Below are 19,304 nucleotides of genomic sequence, written 5' to 3' on the forward strand. Positions count from 1 at the left end.
CAGGTCAGAGGTTGTGGGCAGGACCCTCCCCCCTGGGGCTGGCGGCCCGGCTGCTGCAATTCCTAAAGGCTTTGTTGAGCTGGGGTTTTCCCAAGCCCTAAACATGCTGTTTCGGGGGCTTGCAGGGCAGGAGGTATCTGGAAGTCGATTTGGTGAGACAGTGAAGGAGGAGATTCTTGCGAGAAGTGGAATTTTGGGTTTCTGACACGGAGGCCAGAAGTTATAGGCAGGACCCCTTCCCCTAGAGCTGGCAGCCCGGCCGCTGCAATCCCTGAAGGCTTTGCTGTGCGCTGCAGTGTTCCCAGGCCCCATATTAAGCCGATGCATGGCTCCTAGGTCTGTGTAACCTAAAACCTGTTGGCCCATGCTCTAGAGACACACACCCTGAGTCTGCAATATCACCGACTTCCCATCCCCGAATCCACTGCGCCCTGAGGTCCGATTAAGGTCCTTGATTACCCTAGCCCCCGCTGATTTATGTTGTTTTTTTTCTCTCTCTTTCTCTCTCCTTGAACTTGGAGAGAGTCTTGGGGAGAGTCTGGGAAGAAAGGAGAGGCGAATTTGCTGAGGAAGCCCAATTTACCTAAACATCCTGGGATAGGAAACTTGGTCTGGGAGAAGGTGGAGTCAATCAATTACACCTTGCCTAGCACACCTAAGGGGGAGTGACTGTAGGAGGTGCTATCCAAGCTTCCAATAACATATGTGGGGTTTCTGGTGAGGTATAGGTACTCTCATGCTGGAAATAAAGAGTCATGTCTTCTGTGTTGAGTTGGTTCAACAAGGACCTACTTGAATCTCCTGCCGGACCTCACAGGCAGCTTTACTGCTGCCCTGGGAGAGAGAGAAGTGAGGAAAGGAGAAAGGGGGAAGGTCAGATCGCTAAGTGTACTATTTAACTGCAAAGAAGATTGCTAGCTTGAAACGTTGGGTTTTTTTTGTTTTTCTTTTTTGGCATAGTTGCTTATATTGCACTGTTTCCCAGTCTTTTCTCCCATTTTATCCCCTAAGAACCTTTTTCATTTATTTAGTTTTTTTTCTCTTTTTCATTTTCTTCCTTGTTTCCCCTCCTTCTTCTTTGCCCCCCTTTTTCTCTTCTTTTTTTTTTCTTTTTTCTCATTTTTTCTTCTTTTTCTATTTTCTTTAAATAGTAGGTGCTGCAGGGAGCACTTCACACTTCCTGTGTTTCCTCATTCTCCATTTCCTCTTTTCTCTGCATATTGATTTTGGCCACCTACACTATCCCCTTTCCCCCTCATCTTTCGATACTCCATATCTGCTGTTTCTCTTATATTCTACCTCCCTTTCTTTGGCCTCCAAATTGACTGCCTTTTTATTTCTAATACCTTTGTTCTGTTTTCTGTCTCTTATCCACTCTTGATATTATTGTCTTTCTTTTCTCTTTTCCTCTCTCATGAAAACACTGGCCTTTTAATTCATACTATATTCCTCCCCATATTCACTTGACTATCTCATTATAGGTACTTTAACTACTGCTATAACTCTACACAACTTACATGAGTCTAATATCCATTCTCCTAGATCTCACATTGTTGCTCTGTTAACATTTATTATCAATACCACTTAACACATTTTATTTTCTTATTCATTTTGCTTTCCCTGGCCCTAATATTTTACTTCAAAGTGGACTTAGCCAGCAACAAGAAAATAGAGTAAGAAGAACAAAGTGACAAAAAGACATAACACGCACAAACAAAAACTAATTAATCCACCAAGACTAGACAAAGAAGCTAAGGAACTGATTAAACCAGTCAAGATAAAATTATGACCAGACAGCAACAAACAATGACAAACCAAACCAATAATCGGGAAAACATGGCAGAATACAGTGAACAAACTAAAAACCAGGAAAGGGAGCAGAACATTGGAAAAGTAATTCAAGATCTAAAAACATATATTAGAGACCAACTTGATGAAGTAAAGGAAGAGATTAACAATATGAAGAAAACACTTGGAGAGAAAATTGCAGATATACACAAAAAAATAACAGATATGATGGTGAAGAACACCACAGTTCAAGAAATGAAAAATACACTCTCAGCAAATAGCAGCAGACTAGAAGAGGCAAGAGAGAATTAGCGACGTGGAAGACAGTACATATGAAATCAAACAGATAGTAGAACTGACGGATAAAAAGATAGAAAAAATCCAGCTAGGACTAAGGGACCTGATTGACAACGCAAAACACACAAACATACATATTATAGGCAGCCCAGAAGGAGAAGAGAAGGGAAAGGGTACAGAAGGGGTGTTGGAGGAAATAATGGCTGAAAACTTCCCAAATCAGAGGGAGATAGATGTACATGTCCAGGAAGCAAAACACACCCCAAACACCAAAAATCCCAACAGCCCACCCTAAGACATATACTTGTCAAATTATCCAATGCTCAAGACAAAGAGAAACTTCTAAAAGCAGCAAGATAAAAGAGAACCATCACATACAAGACAGGCTCCATAAGATTAAATGCTGATTTCTCATCTGAAACCATGGAGGCAAGAAGGCACTGGTATGATATAGTGAAGTACTAAAAGAAAAAAATTTCCAACCAAGAAGACCCTACCCAGCTAAACTAGAATTTAAAAATGATGGAGAGTTCAAAATATTCACAGATAAACAGAAATTAAAAGAGTATGCCAACAAGAACCCTGCCCTTCAAGAAATACTAAAGGGAATTCTGCAGGAAGAAAGAAAAAAACAGTAGAGGCAGAGTTGGAGGAGAGTGTAAGAGCAACAAAAAAGACAAAAAGAGAAGGAAAACACAAACAAAATATGACAAACACAATTCCAAACAAAATATGGCTAACATAAACAATTCCTTGAAAGTAATAACACTGAATGTCAATGGATTAAAATCACCTGTCAAAAGATTCAGACTGGAAGAGTGGATAAGGAAATATGACCCATATATATGCTGTCTACAAGAAACGCATCTTAGACCCAGGGATTCACGGAGGTTGAAAGTGAATGGCTAAAAATCTTACAAGCAAACAATAACCAAAAAAAGGCAGAAGTAGCTATATTAATATCAGACAAAATAGACTTTAAATGCAAAACAATTTTGACAGACAAAGATGGATACTACATATTAGTGAAAGGGATAACTTTCAAGAAGAACAAGCAATCATAAATATTTATACTCCTAACAAGGGAGCCTCCAAATATGTGACACAAACACTGGAAAAACTAAGCGAAAGAATAGATGCCTCTACAATCATAGTGGGAGACTTTAATACACCACTATCAACTTTGAACAGAACATCTCAAAAGAGAATCAATAAAGAAACAAAAATTTTGAACAGTATATTAGAGGAGCTGGACCTAAAAGACATATACACAACATTACACCCAAATACAGCAGGATATACATTTATCTCCAAGTGCACATGGATCATTCTCCAAGATAGACCATATGACAGGCCACAAAGAAAGGCTCAATGAATTCAAACAGATCGAAATCATAAAAAATAATATCTCTGACCATAGTGGAGTGAAGCTGGAAATATGCAAGGGCCAGAGGCCCAGATTTCACACTAAGATACGGAAATTAAACAATATACTCTTAGAAAAACAGTGAGTCAAAGAGAAAATCTAAATAGAAATTAATAACTAACTTGAACTAATGAAAATGATAACACAACATACCAAAACTTACGGGATGCAGCAAAAGTAGTACTGAGAGGGAAATTTATAGGCATAAATTCATACATCAAAAAAGAAGAGAGAGCAAAAATTGAAGAACTAACTGCACATTTGGAGGAATTAGTAAAAAAACAACAAAGTAACCCCACAGTAAGAAGAAAGAAAGAAAGAACAAAGATAAGAGCAGAACTAAATGAAATAGAAAATAAGAAAGCACTTGAAAAGATAAACAAAACCGAGAGCTGGTTTTATGAGAAGATCACTAAAATTGACAAACCCTTAGCTAGACTAACAAAGAAAATAAGAGAGAAGATGCAAATACACAAAATAAGAAATGAGAAAGGAGATATCACCACTGACCTCACATAAATAAAGACTATCTTAAGAGAATACTTTGAAAAACTACATTCCAACAAAAATGAAAATTCAGAGGAAATGGACAAATTCCTAGAAACACATAAGCAGCCTAAATTGATGAAAGAAGAAATTGATGATCTCACAAAACCAATCACAAGTAAAGAGATAGAATCAGTCATTAAATACCTCCCAACTAAGAAGAGACCGGGGCCAGACGGCTTCACAGGTGAATTCTACAAAAAAAACATTCCAGAAAGAACTAACAACAATCATGCTGAAACTCTTCCAAAAAGTTGAAACAGAAGGAACATTACCTAACTCCTTCTATGATGCCAACATTACCCTAGTGCCAAAGCCAAACAAAGACACCACAAGAAAGGAAAATGACAGACCAATTTCTCTAATGAACCTAGACGCAAAAATCCTCAACAAAATACTTGCTAAGTGTATCCAACAACACATTAAATGAATTATACACCATGACAAAGTGGGATTCATTCCGGGTATGCAAGGATGGTTCAACGTAAGAAAACTGATCAATGTAAAACACCATATAAACAGACTGAAGGAAAAAAATCACATGATTATATCTATAGATGCAGAAAAAGCATGTGACAAAATACAGCACACTTTCTTGACAAAAACACTGCAAAAGTATGGAATACAAGGAAATTTCCTGAACATGATAAAGAGTATGTATGAAAAACCCAGAGCCAACATCTTTTACAATGGTGAAATCCTAAAATCTTTCCCTCTAAGATCGGGAAAAAGACAAGGATACGTACTATCATCTGTTCTATTTAACATTGCCTTAGAAGTACTTGCTCGATCACTGAGGCAAGAACCACATATAAAAGGCATTCAAATTGGAATGGAAGAAGTAAAATTTCATTATTTACAGATGACATGATCCTATACATAGAAAACCCTGAGAGGTCTACAACAAAGATTCTAGAACTCATAAATGAGTTTAGTAGAGTCGCAGGTTATAAGACCAATGTACATAAATCAGTAGCAATTATGTACACCAATAATGAGCAAGCTCAGGAGGAAATCAAGAAACAAATACCATTTACAATAGTCAATAAAAATATCAAATACCTAGGAATAAATTTAACTAAAGATGTAAAAAACTTATACACAGAGAATGACACAACATTATTAAGGAAATCAAAGAATACCTAAAGAAATGGAAGAATATTCCCTGTACATGGATAGGAAGACTTTTAAATATTATTAAGATGTCCGTCCTACCAAAACTGATGTACACATTCAATGCGATCCCAATAAAAATCCACACAGCATTCTTTAAGGAACTAGAAAAACTAGCTATGAAATTTATTTGGAAAGGAAAGAGGTCCCAAATAACCAAAGACATATTGAAAAAGAAAAACAAAATTGGAGGAATCACACTACCTGACTTCAAAATATACTACAAAACTACAGTAGGGAAAACAGCATGGTATTGGCACAAGGAGAGACACACAGACCAATGGAACTGAATTGAGAGTTTTGACAGAGATCCTCATATATATAGTCAAATAAATTCGATAGAGACACCAAATCCTCTCAACTGGGAGAGAATGGCCTCTTCAGCAAACGGTGCCTGGAGAACTGGATATCCATATGTAAAAAAGAATGAAAGAGGATTACCAACTCACACCTTATACAAAAATCAACTCAAGATGGATCAAAGACCTAAATAAAAGAGCCAAGACCATAGAGACTTTGGAAAGCAGTGTAGGGAAGCATATACAAGACCTTGTAATAGGAAATGGCTTCATGAACTTCACACCAAAAGCACGAGCAGCAAAAGAACAAATAGATAAATGGGACTTCCTCAAAATTAAAACCTTCTGCACCTCAATGGAGTTTGTTAAGAAAGTGAAAAGAGAGCCTACACAATGGGAGAAAATATTTGGTAACCATATATCGGATAGGAAACTTATATCCTGCATATATAAAGAACTCCTATATCTTGAAAATAAAAAGACAAACAACCCATTTTAAAAATGGGGAAAAGTTTTAAACAGACACTTCTCCAAAGAAGAAATACAAATGGCTAAAAAGCACATGAAAAAATGCTCCAAATCTCTAGCTATCAGAAAAATGCAAATCAAAACTACAATGAGATACCATCTTACTCCTGTAAGATTGGCAGCTATGAAAAAAAAACAGAAGACTACAAATGCTAGAGAGCATGTGGAGGAATGAGATACACTCATCCACTGATGGTGGCAATGCAGAAGGATCCAGCCATTCTGGAGGACAGTTTGGCAGTTTCTCGAAAAACTAGCTATAGATTTGCCATATGACCCAGTAATTCCACTGCTGGGTATATACCTAGTAGAACTGAAAACAAGGACACAAACCAATATATGCACACCAATGTTCACAGCAGCATTGTTCACTATTGCCAAAAGTTGGAATCAACCCAAATGCCCATCAACAGATGAATGGATAAATAAAATGTGGTATATACATACAATGGAATACTACTCAGCTTTAAGAACGAATACACTACAAACACATGTGATAACATGGATGAATCTTGAGAACCTTCTGTTCAGTGAAGCTGTCCAGGCATTGAAGGACAAATACTACATGACCTCAGTGATATGAAATAAGTAAACCAAGCTGCCTCAGAGAGCTAGAGACTGGATGATAGGCTTACAGGAAAGTTGGGGGTAGAGAGGAAGGATGTTAGCTGACACCTACATGGGTGAAATCTATGACAAGCTGGAGGTAAGTATTTGTACAAGGAAGGTATAAAATGGGGGAATAGGGTTACCTTTAGGTGGGGCTTTGCGGACTTGAGGGGGCTAGGGATGGGAGGATGGGTAATATTGCCCAAGAAATTGGGGGGAGGGCGGGGCAACATACGAACATAGGAGATTGTCAGGTATTTGGTTGAGAGTATAATGCTGAGAAAACTTTTTCAAAAATATAATAAGGAAGGTTACCTATTTAAGATGCTTAAAGGGGATAATCCAACACAGGACAGGCTCCTAGGGAGTATGTGAATGCTCATTTTGCCATAGTGGGTTAAATCATTGGCTAGAGACCCATATAAGGAGAGTGAAGGTATACCCACTTCCTGGGGAGGACTGATGTTCTCAAAGAGAGGGAATTTTATCTCTCGAGAGAAATGGTGGCCCTCAGTGCATTAGGGCAGTTGAGAATGTCAGGCCCTCAACACTGTTGCAAGTATCTCTAAACATGGCCCTTCAAACAATGAAGATTGACTGTCACTGTGGGCCCTAAGTTGAGGGGGAAAGAGGTATTGAATAAATGGAACCAATGTAACTGTGTGGGCAATGGAAGCGTTCCACAAGATTACGCAAGGATGGATATAAGACATGTTAAATTATACGAAAAATACATAGGTGCTGATAGGCTAAAATGTAAATCATAATGTAAAACATAAGATAAATAAAAATTTAGAAAATCGTATAGCCTAAAATATAAACCACAATGTAAACCCAAATGTTACCTTGTTTCAAAGCTATTGTCTCAATATCTGTACTTCAGTTTCAGTAAATATAATATGAATATGTGAATAGATTATTGCTGTGGAAGGGAAAAGGGTTTTATGTTGGATATGTGGGAGTACTGTATATTGTATATATGAATTACTGCGATCTAAAACTTTTGTGAAGATAAGCTTAATAATTAGGGAAAATAAAAGAAAAAGACAGGACTTAGACAATGACAAAAAGACGGAAGTAGCTGCCTTGCCTATTTGCATAAATGGCAACACTTATTGCAGTGATGGAAGGCAAAACATCAGAAACAAAGCTTTTGCATTTTTAAATTTTTTGATACCCCTATTTATTTTTACCTTAATTTTTCTAACCTTTAAACTCATCACCATATTCCATTTTACTATCAATGGAACCTGGCAATATATTGGGCTTCACTTTTAAAGAACTTTTGGATCACAGAGAGGTTCAACAATGGCAGGGGAGAAAATACTGGTGTGGGACGTTATTGACAGGGGACACATGGTTGGCAGGGAGTTCTCCAGGGCATATATCCAGGGTACATAAAAATGTTTGGATATTTTCATAGTGGTTACAATTAAAAACAACAACTGAGGGACTGCTGAGTTCCTAGCCAGAGGAGTTCTATCACAGTCCCTAAAGGAACAGCAACAATCCCCCAAGTCCAACGACCAAGACCAGAAAAGAAGGAAGGTCCAACAATGAGCCCTTGATAGTAATGACTATGCTTGTGAGCCAGTGTACCTGAAATAAGAACAAGGCCTAGTGCTGCAGGGTGCCTAAGAGTTACCTCCTGAGAACCTCCGTGTTGCTCAAATGTAGCCAGTCTTGAAGCCAAACTCAGCATGTAAATGTGTTGCCTTCCCCCCAGCGTGGGAAATGACTCCCGGGGATGAGCCTCGCTGGTACCGAAGGATTACTACCAAGTACCAGCTGATGATGTAACTAGAAAATGACCTTGAATAAAAGGGTCAACTCAAACCAGCAGAATATCTCAGTCTACACATAATACCAGGAGTTAAAAATGCTTTTTGACCTGAATCAAAGGGGGAAATGGAAAGGACAAATGAGTTTATATGGCTATGAGTCTCCAAAAAGAGCCGGGAGATTATCAGAGGGGTTGCCCTTATGCACACCTCAGCAGAGTCCCAGAGACAGATAAAGTAGATACAACCCCAGGTATTGGTTCTTCTGAGGGCTAGAGACCTACAGGTTCTATGGTCATGGCAGATGGAGTTCAGTGCCATCTCAGTTGTCCCTACTTTGGAGTTTGTGTCTCTGTGTGATGGAGTTGGACTTATTGTTCACAAGTCTCTATTACTTTTACCAAAACTGTAGTTGGTGCTGGGGTTTAATGTTTACCCAGGGGACCTGAATCTCTGAACTGAACATGTGATAACCAAGCCCTGAGCCTCAACAGACTTGCAACTCCTACACTCTGGTTTATTGGACTTTCCCCACTCAGCTAACATGGAGGTGAAGAAAGTCAACCACCATACCAGGGAGCCAAGAATGCCTACAAATGAAAGCAGGAGAATTGCATCCAGCATCCATGTGGAATCTAAGCCCCCACTTGATAAACATGTGGAGTGGACACAACCATTCCAAGGTCCACAGGATGGAGGAATAGAGTATGGATTAGAGTAGACTTACTGATATTCTATTCATGAACTATTGTGAGTAGTAATCGAAGAAAATGTGGCATTAGTGTGGAGAAAGTGACCATGGTGGCTGCTGGGGGTAGGGAGTGGGAGGAAGAGATGTGATGTGTGGGCGTTTTCAGGACTTGGAATTGTCCTGGGTGGTGCTGCGGGGACAGTTACCGGACATTGTATGTCCTCCCATGGCCCACTGGATGGACTGTGGGAGAGTGTGGGCTTTGATGTGGACCATTGACCATGAGGTGCAGCGGTGCTCAAAGATGTATTCACCAAATGCAATGAATGTGTCATGATGATGGAGGAGGTTGTTGTTATGGGGGAAGGAGTGGGGTGAGGGGGGGGCTATATGGGGACCTCATATTTTTTTAATGTAACATTAAAAAAATAAAGACAAAAAATAAAAATAAATAAATAAAAATAAAGCTATTATAATAAAAGATTTTTAAACCTTAGAGAGAATCTTAAGTCAGAGTATGGACCAGACAGCTTCCATAAATGAAATTAGAACTCAGGCCATTTCAAAATGGTTAAAAATCTGAATGAAGAGAAAATAGTTCAATGTTAAGAAAGATTTAAATCAATAGAGAAAAAAGAGGAAATAATCAGTATATACCAGGAAAACAAAAAAAGAGGCAATAATCAGTGTATACTCTATCACAAGAAAATAATAGCGCTACCAATTATGGAGTACCTATAGTACGCCAGACAAAGCACAATGAACTTTACATATAGTATTTAATTCATCAAGGGAAATGCAGTCATTCCCACTTTAGTAACTTGACCAAGGTCACTTTGCTAGTTAAGTTATAGCAGAATTCAAACAGCTGATTCTGAAAGCAATCAACCTTACTAGTCAACCCCGATTAGCTGTAGTGAACCTGGGCAAGTTCCTTAACTTTTCCAAGCCTGTTTCCTCATTCACTCATCCCCACCAAAAAAATTATGGTACAAGTATATACCACACATTTTGAAATGAGTATGTTTCCTATTTCCAAGGCTGCCAAGGGGAATTTGTGGTAGTAGATGTGTAGTAATAAATGAGTTCAACAGCAGCAGGTATTCAATAAACTGTAGCTATTGTTAGAGACATATGGAAGATAAAGAAAAGGGAAGAGTAAAAGAACACTTCTGGTTTCTGGTTTGGGCCTCAAACTTATTTAAGAGCTACTCTTTAAGAATTTAAAACACCTGTGAGGATGTTAGGTAAAAATATTCAGAGAACAGTGGGATACAGAAGTCTAGAGCTTAGGAGAGAGATATGGATATATAAATTTTGGAGTTATCAGTAAATAGGTGGAACCATAGGAGTTGATCCCCAGAAAGAGCATGTATGAAAAAGAAAGTCAAAGAAAGAGAAGCCCATAAAGAGGACTAGTAGTAATAGCCAAAGGCATAAGAAAAAATTCAAGAGAAAATGGTATCACAGAAATCAAGCAGGGAAGCAGATGTGGCTCAAGTGTTAAGGCCTCCACCTACCATATGGAAGGATCTGGGTTCAATCCCTGGAGCCTCCTGATGAAAAAGAAAGAGAGAAAGTATGCCTGCACAGCAAGCCAGTGCCTGTGTGGCAAGCCGAGTATCTGCACAGTGAGCCAAGTGCCCATGAGGTAAGCTGAGTGCCCACACAGTGAGCAGAGTGCACACATGGTGAGCCAAGTGCCCACACAAGTGTCTGTGTGGTAAGCCAAATGCCCGCATTGTGTACCGAGTACCCATGCAGCAAACCAAGTGCCCTCATGGTGACACAAGTGCCCATGGTGAGCCAGTGCCTGCGTGGCAAGGCAGTGCCCGCGTGGTGAGTCGAGTGTCTATGCAAGTGACAGCGTGGTGAGCCAAAGGCTCGCGTGAGTGCCCACATGGTTAGCCAGTGCTCACGTGGCAAGTCAAGTGCCTGCACGGTGAGCCACTACCTATGCAAGTGAGTCACACAGCAAGATGATGACACAAGAGACACAAAGGGGAGAGTCAAGGTGAGGCACAGCAGAGACCAGGAACTGAGGTGGAGCAATTGACAGGGAACCTCTCACCACATCTGAGGCCCCAGGATCGAATCCTGGTGAAAGGATGAGAAAGATGAGATGAGAAAACAAAAGAGAAATAAATACAAAAGATCACAAAGAAAATGGACATAGACAGCAAAAACAGCAGGGCAGGGGAGGGGAAGAAAAAATAAAATAAAAAATAAAGACATTTATGTAAAAAAAAATAAAGAAATCAAGCAGGAGTGGTTAGTGGTGCTAAATAGAACAGAGAAGTCGAAATACTGACTATAAGGTGTACCCTGAATTGGGACACTGGAAAGTCATTGAAGACTTTGCAAATTTCAGTTTTGTTGATGGATAGAAGCCAGTGGCCAATGAGTTCAAATGCAAATGAAAGATTAGGTAGTGGAAATAGGAAAGAAAAAACAATCTTTGAGGAAGTTCACCTGCCAAGGGAAAGCAATATAACCACTGCAAGAGAAGGACACAATGTTGAGGGACCACTGTTTTGTGGGGGTGTGAATGAATATGGGTGTGAATTTATATTTAATATGGGAGATACTTGAAAATGTTTAGATTGAGGGAAAAGAGTCAATATGGAGGAAGAGGTAGAAAATTTAGTCAATAAAAAGGGTAAATCATGGGGAAAGGTCCAGAAAGAAATAGGAAGAAATGACATCCAGTGTTTACATCAAAGAATCAGCCACTGACAGGAGAAAGGACACCAATTCTGAAAGAAAAGATAGCACTGATGTAGGTATCCTTAGAAGATGAAGTAGAAAGCCAAGAGTTCTTTCCTAATAACTTCTATTTTTCTTTTTGAGAAAGAAATTAAGTTAACTTCTGAGAGAGGAGGGGGCCAAGGAATATCTGGGATAGGAGTCTTGTGGAGACTGAAGAAGGTCTGAAATAGCTGTTTTAGGAAATGGGAAAGAATCGCTTACTGAAGGATGTTAATGTTGAAGGAACACCAACATCATCAAAATTACAGCTTATGTTAGAGAATATGAAATCCTAATGGTTCCAACATGCACAGTTATATAATCTTCCTTGTCAGCATTGAGCAGCCCAAGTGCAGAGGTCACTCACCTAGTAAGGGGTAGAAATATAATTCAAACCCAGAAGACAGAAAGACAGCTAATTATTCCAGTTTAGGATTTTTCAAGGCAGGTATGACAGAAAGACAAGGGAGCATGGGAGTTTAGGAGTACTGGCAAAAGAAGGGTTCAAGTGATAGAAAATGGGCTTGATACTAGATATGGAAAATGTAGCGAAAAAAATGGGCTGGTTATGGAAACGGACTTGGCCCAGTGGTTAGGGCGTCCGTCTACCACATGGGAGGTCCGCGGTTCAAACCCCGGGCCTCCTTAACCCGTGTGATGCTGGCCCATGCACAGTGTGGATGCGCGCAAGCAGTGCCGCGCCACGCAGGGGTGTCCCCCATGTAGGGGAGCCCCAAGCGCAAGGAGTGCACCCGTAAGGAGAGCCGCCCAGCGCGAAAGGAAGTGCAGCCTGCCCAAGAATGGTGCCGCCCACACTTCCCGTGCCACTGACGACAACAGAAGTGGACAAAGAAACAAGACACAGCAAATAGACACAGAGAACAGACAACCGGGGGGGGGGGGGGGGGACTAAATAAATAAATCTTTAAAAAAAAAAAAAAAGAAATGGGCTGGTTAGATGGGGAGTAAAAGCAGGGGTCCAAGGACTGGAAGGTTCTATAAGGGAAGGTATTAAAAAAAATAATAACATGAGTCGAAGAGCTAGAAGGATATAAGAGGTTGTTTTCCAAGAATTTAATGTGAGGAGTGACCTGGTCATGAGTAGATGATAATGAGAGAATAGACAGAGGTTGAACCTACAAGATAGCTTGAACCTCAAAGAAAAGACATTTAAACATGACAGTAAAGAAGTAATGGCTTAGAAGCAGCATTGGGAAACTAGGAGAATATTGAACCCATCTCAAGGATCCACAGGGTGTGGAGAAATGAATAGCCTCTAGTGGAGAGGACCACATTATCCAAAGGGGAAGAGCCAAAGCAAAAAGAAAAATACAACCTGTTCTGTAGAGGCCAAAGAAATTAGTGGAGTTTGTTTACCAAAGAGGGTGTCAGAAATGTTGAGAAGAGGAAGCAGTGAGAATGAGAAGAGCCAAGAGGCAAACCCAGGGAAGCAGACGTGGCTCAAGGGATAAGGCTTCCGCCTACCTTACGGGAGGGCCTGGGTTTGATCCCTGGGACCTCCTGGTGAAAAAAGAAGAGAAAGCACGCCTGCGTGGTGAGCTGAGTGCCTGTGCGGCAAGCCGACTGCCCATGTGGGTGCTCACATGGCAAGCCAAATGCCCACATGGTGAGCCGAGTGCCCACACAAGTGCCCACATGGTGAGCCAAGTGCCCATGTGAGTGCCAGAGTGGTCAGCCAAGTGCCCACATGAGTGCCCATGTGGTAAGCCAGTGCCCACACTGTGAGCCAGTGCCCACACCAAGTGAGTCACACAAGATGATCACACAACAGAAAGAGAGACAAAGCAGAGAGTCATAGTGAAGGACACAGAGAACAGGAACTGAGGTGGCACAATTGACAGGGAACCTCCCTCCACATCAGAGGTCCCCAGGAACGAATCCTGGTGAATCCGAGAGGAGAAAGATGAAAACAGAAGACAAAAAGAGAAAAAAAGAGAGAGAGAAATAGATACAGAAGATCACACTGTAAATGGACACAGAGATCAAAAAGAGCAGGGCAGGGGTGGGGAGGGGAAGAAAAAAAATAAAACTTATTTTTTAAAAAAGAATGGGAAAACTGTAAAAAACAAAAAAAGAGGCAAACCCACAAATTCAAACACCTTCTACAGCAGTTTGTTTTCTGTCTCAATTATATATATTTAATTACTGAATTTTCTTATCCACTATTACTTACTGCATGAAGTCTTTCCACAAGTTTTTGATCACCAAGACAATTTTTAGTGTCAAACCAAGAATCAAAGTCCTGTAGGGGGAGGGAGAGTGGAAATTTTTAAATAAGTGAACAGTTTTTTTTAAATAAATTTGATATTCTATACATATATTCTATACATTGCAGTATTCATTGAGATGGCCTGTATTATTTACTTCTGAGAACAGATAAAATACTGAAGCAGTTAACAAAATTTGAATCTCATTTTACAGGAATTTCATCAGCATTTTTTTCTTAAAAGGCATGTATTAGCCTTCTCGATACCATAATAGCATTTTATCTAGTAAAGTCAAATAGGAATACAAATATAAAACTGAAGACATAATGCAATGAAAATGTTAATCTTATGAAATACTAAAAACAAACAAAAGCAAGCAAAGGATTACAAACTAATGGATATCTAAATTGGTACTTTTTATTATCAGTGAATATGAATACTGAGAAAACTCAAATCCTTAAGTTTTTAAATCATTCAATTTAGTTTGACCTTGCACTAATGATAAAAAATTGTAAATCAGGCGGCAGACTTGGCCCAGTGGTTAGTTAAGGCATCCGTCTACCACATGGAAGGTCCGTGGTTCAAACCCTGGGCCTCCTTAACCCATGTGGAGCTGGCCCATGCGCAGTGCTGATGCGTGCAAGTAGTGCTGTGCCACGCAGGGGTGTCCCCCGCATAGGGGAGCCCCATGTGCAAGGAGTGCGCCCCGTAAGGAGAGCCGCCCAGCGCGAAAGAAAGTGCAGCCTACCCAGGAATGGCGCCGCCCACACATGGAGAGCTGACACAACAAGATGACACAACAGAAAGAAACACAGATTCCCAGTGCCGCTGACAACAACAGAAGTGGACAAAAGAAGACACAGCAAACAGACAAAGAGAACAGACAACCAGGGTGGGGGGGGAGGGGAGAGAAATAAATAAATAAATAAATCTTTTTAAAAAATTGTAAATCAGGGAAGCGGACTTGGCTCAACCGACAGAGCATCCGCCTACCACATGCGAGGTCCACGATTCAAACCCAGGGCCTCCTTGACCCATGTGGAGCTGGTCCACACACAGTGCTGATGCGCTCAAGGAGTGTCGTGCCACACAGGGGTGTCCCCTGCATAGGGGAACCCCTTGTGCAAGGAGTGCGCCCCGTAAGGAGAGCCGCCCAGCGCGAAAGTTCAGCCTGCCCAGGAGTGGCAGCCACACACACGGAGAGCTGACACAGCAAGATGATGCGACAAAAAGAGATACAGATTCCCGGTACTGCTGACAAGAATAGAAGCAGACACAGAAGAACACACAACAAATGGACACGGAGAGCAGACAACTGGAGCGGGGGGAGGGGGGGGAGGAGGGGAGAGAAATAAATCTTAAAAAAAAATGTAAATTGTACATTCACAAAATAATTTTTTTCAAATCCTATTATGAGCTCTAACTTTCAAAGATAACTTTAAAGACACTTATTCCACCCACCAAACCAGCATACAACAATTTGTTTTAAACCTTTCCAATTTAATGAAAAGAAAATGTTGACTACACTATTCTGAACTTAGCCTATCTGCCATCCTAAGTTGTGTTAGCAGTGTCACATGGGCAAAGTTTAACAGGTTAATCTTAAAGAAAGGGAACTCTATTTCTCTAAATACATACTTTTTAAAATTTTGTACAAAAATAATTTTTTTAAAATTCTGTAAAAACTCTGTTGAGAAAACTAAAGCATACTGATAAATAACAAGTGAAAAAGAACTCTAAATTTCAGTCTATATTCTATATTTCCAAAACAGAAGCCTGTGACCATATGACAAACTTACGTCTGCAGAATTAAAGACATCAGGCAACAAAAAGTTGAGTAATGCCCAGAGTTCATGCAGGTTATTCTGTAAAGGTGTGCCAGTTAGGAGCAAACGGTTAGTTGACTTGAACTCACGAACAATTTCTGAAAGCTAGAAAAATAATAGTTATATTAACATTGTCTTAATATTAGGATGCCCAATATTAAGTTCTATTTTATCCAAACAAAATATTTTTTGAAATTAAATAAAACTTTAAAATTAATTTTACATGGAAAAAACATCCTATTTCAGGTGACACTGCAGTGAAGCACAACTGAACAAAATATTCTAGGCATTTCTACACTTAAAATAATGTAGATCTTACTCATATATGAGACCCTCCCCCTTCAAAAGATGTTATCTTCTCCATTTGGGGTCTGTAGAAAACAGTCCAGACCTTCTTCATGGAATCCAGGCTAGTCACTTTATACAATAATATCCCCTTCTCCCCAACAATCATGTTCATCTACATGCCTAGCCAAGTTCTAACTTAGCCTAGTCACAATTTTTAAGCACCAGAATTGAGCCTATTTTCCCTGGTGCCTTATATTAATTTTCTAAATAAGAATACAACAACTAAGACATAAAAAGCATAAAATAACAGTAATCTTATCAAAAAAGATGCACATTTTTATAGAGCTCTTAAATAAACAATTATTCTCTAACATGCGTCCTCTTATCAGGTATTAGTTCCAATTTGAAATTAGTATGATCCACCTGAGGGTTTTGCTCCAGTTCTGTCCCTGTTTCTCCCAAAGTAGCCCAGTGATCCAAAGAGAGGTTCATCATAATAAGTGAAGCTTTTCCTACTGTTGATGGAGTTGAATGGCAAGAAATATTGATATTTTTCAAAGATAACACCAAACTCTAAGTCACACAAATCATATAATTCCAGGTAATTCTTTTTTCTAATCTATATGAATACACATAAGATAGCTCCTCAATAAAAATACATCAGTGCAAATGATATTTGTACACCAAATATTCCTGGCAATATTAAAATATTGTAGCATAACAGAGATAGGCTACAATGGCAAGTATAGCAAATGAACACCTAATTTTCATTACATTAACAACTGTGCTCATTTTTTATTTGTCTCATATTCAGTAACTTATACATTAAAACCATTTTTAAAACTGATTTTCATTCATATTCCATGAATAAAATCACAATCTTCAATCACTTTTTTTATTCTGAATACAGAAAAAGTGAACAGACCTGGTAATTAAAAGAAATTTTCATAAAGATATTGAGAACTGGCTTACCTTAGATTTTTCATTCTTTATTCTGTGAGCTTCATCAATGACTAGGTATCGCCAATGAAACTTTTTGAATACAGATTTCTCTTTAATTACCACCTCATATGAGGTAACACAAACATCCCACTCTCCTGGCATCATTTCGTCACGAATAAAAGCAGCCTAATGGAAAGTAAAGTTCCTTATATTAGAATATGCTGACAAGATGATAATAGAATTAAAGCGTCAAGAGAATATTAAGAGTTGCAAAAGATCCTAGAAATTGTTTTGTCTCATTTACTTTAGAAATGGGGATTATGAGACCCAAAGATACCTTTGTGATCAACTATCTCTGGATGACATGCTAATAGATCCATTAACTGATGAGAAGCACAGGTTTCCCTTACAGGAGCATCCTATATTCAATGAACTGGGAATGGATTCATATCAGCAGAAGATCACTAAATCACTTGGCTTTGTCTTTATACCACAAGGAGTCCAAAAGCATAAGGGCAAAGTATTCTTACCAAGACCCAAGCATTAACAACATAATATAGTTTGAACCAACAGAAAGAACTCAATATACATGAGTGATTCCAACTGAGATTTCTTGCATGTTCTTCTCTTCCTACCTAGGATGAGTCATATATTATGTTAAGGAGCCATGAAAGTCCATTAATGTGTTGGGGAAGTTCCTGTCATTGTTATGAGGCTACAAAGGTGGCTTTGTAAAGGGGACTTGTTCTAGCTAGTACAGGAAGCTATTTAAAACTAAACCTTCACAGGCAGTAGGGCCGATGTGGTAGTCAAATTGCCTGAGAGCATTTGAACTTGCATAAACTGAATTCAGATATTAAATCAATATAAAACCACAAAAGTTCATGGAGAGCAGCAAAATCAATATTCAGAAGAGGATGATTAGTGCTATAAATCTGAAATTCCACTGCACGAAAAATTAAATGTTTGCTGCCAAATTTTTATTGCATGAATTTATAGATATGTGCCAAACACACCGTGGAATCATTGAACAAATATTCACTGGGTGCCCACTATGTCTAAGAAGATTGCCTGGACTGAAGTAGAGAACAGAAAAAAAAAGCCTCTGTAGACATTTTGGCTGCACCCTGGGAAATGGTCATACTAAAAAGTTAAATAAGATACTAAGGAACTGGAAACAAAATAAAAAGAACCAGGGTACCAAACCCCATTCGATCCTGCTAACAACTTATCCTTGTTTTATTCTGTGAAACACTCAGTTTGATGGTTCCTCCTACAAGTTTCACGGAGCATATGCGTATTTTAAATTAGCTCTGCTTTGAAATTCATATAACCACTTGATAGATTCAGAGTTAAAAATCTTGACAGAACATTAAAGATCACATAGTCCAAAAGCTCTCATTCTGTAGGTGACAAAATTAAGCCCTTTCACGACTCTCTCAATATCACAAATTCAGTACTGAAACCAAAGCCAGTACTGAAACCCAATCCCCTGTTTCCATGTACACTATTTTAGATACTTCTGCGATAGAAAGGAAAGACCACAAAACCATGTCTGGGAATCACATCTCTACATACTTCAGGCCTATCTTAGGGTAAAAAAAGACCAAGAGTATTTCCAATAATTTCCCAACTCAGTTAAGTACTATCCTAGCCTACATAATTTTATTTACTAAAATATTGACCTCATAAAATGTTTATGGAAGGTCAGGCAAATTAAAAGACCTACCACTTGGTTAAATTATGTCTATAACTAATTTGATATTCTCTATACATATCAACATCAAACTCTAAGTGCTTAATACAGTACATTAATTGCTTAAATCAACATGGTATTACCTATAGCAGTGGGTTTTCAAACTCTTTTTCACCATGGCCCATTTACAGTAAAAATACATTTTATGTTGCAATCAGTATACACATACATGTTTGAGGATGCATATATAGAAAAGAGATAAAATAAAGGTTTCTCAAAACAATACTTACCCTTACTACATATAAAACACACTGCTATTATCAATTTTATTCTATTTCATTGTTTTTAAAAATTCTTGTTATCACCCACTAAGCTGAATTCACAACCCATTAATGGGTAGCAACCTATGGTTTTAAAAACACTGTACTGACTTTGAAA

At 39.0% G+C, this 19,304-nt stretch overlaps 1 protein-coding gene across 21 annotated transcripts in view; it reads right to left on the reverse strand.

Annotated features, from left to right (window-relative positions):
• SMARCA1 (SNF2 related chromatin remodeling ATPase 1) overlaps positions 1-19,304 on the reverse strand; it is a 130,129-nt gene that overhangs the window by 89,388 nt on the left and 21,437 nt on the right. For all 21 annotated transcript variants that reach the window (XR_011647975.1, XR_011647974.1, XM_004477656.4 and 18 more), the window contains exons 7-9: positions 17,201-17,356; positions 15,914-16,045; positions 14,081-14,149 (exon numbers count right to left, since the gene is read on the reverse strand). Coding sequence is in view for 19 of the 21 variants with exons in the window: in XM_004477656.4 (XP_004477713.1) it covers positions 14,081-14,149; positions 15,914-16,045; positions 17,201-17,356 (357 nt within the window). In the remaining 2 variants the exon portion in view is untranslated. The remainder of the gene's footprint in view (positions 1-14,080; positions 14,150-15,913; positions 16,046-17,200; positions 17,357-19,304) is intronic.

The sequence above is a fragment of the Dasypus novemcinctus genome, chromosome X (genome assembly GCF_030445035.2).
Source record: "Dasypus novemcinctus isolate mDasNov1 chromosome X, mDasNov1.1.hap2, whole genome shotgun sequence".
NCBI lineage: Eukaryota > Metazoa > Chordata > Mammalia > Cingulata > Dasypodidae > Dasypus > Dasypus novemcinctus.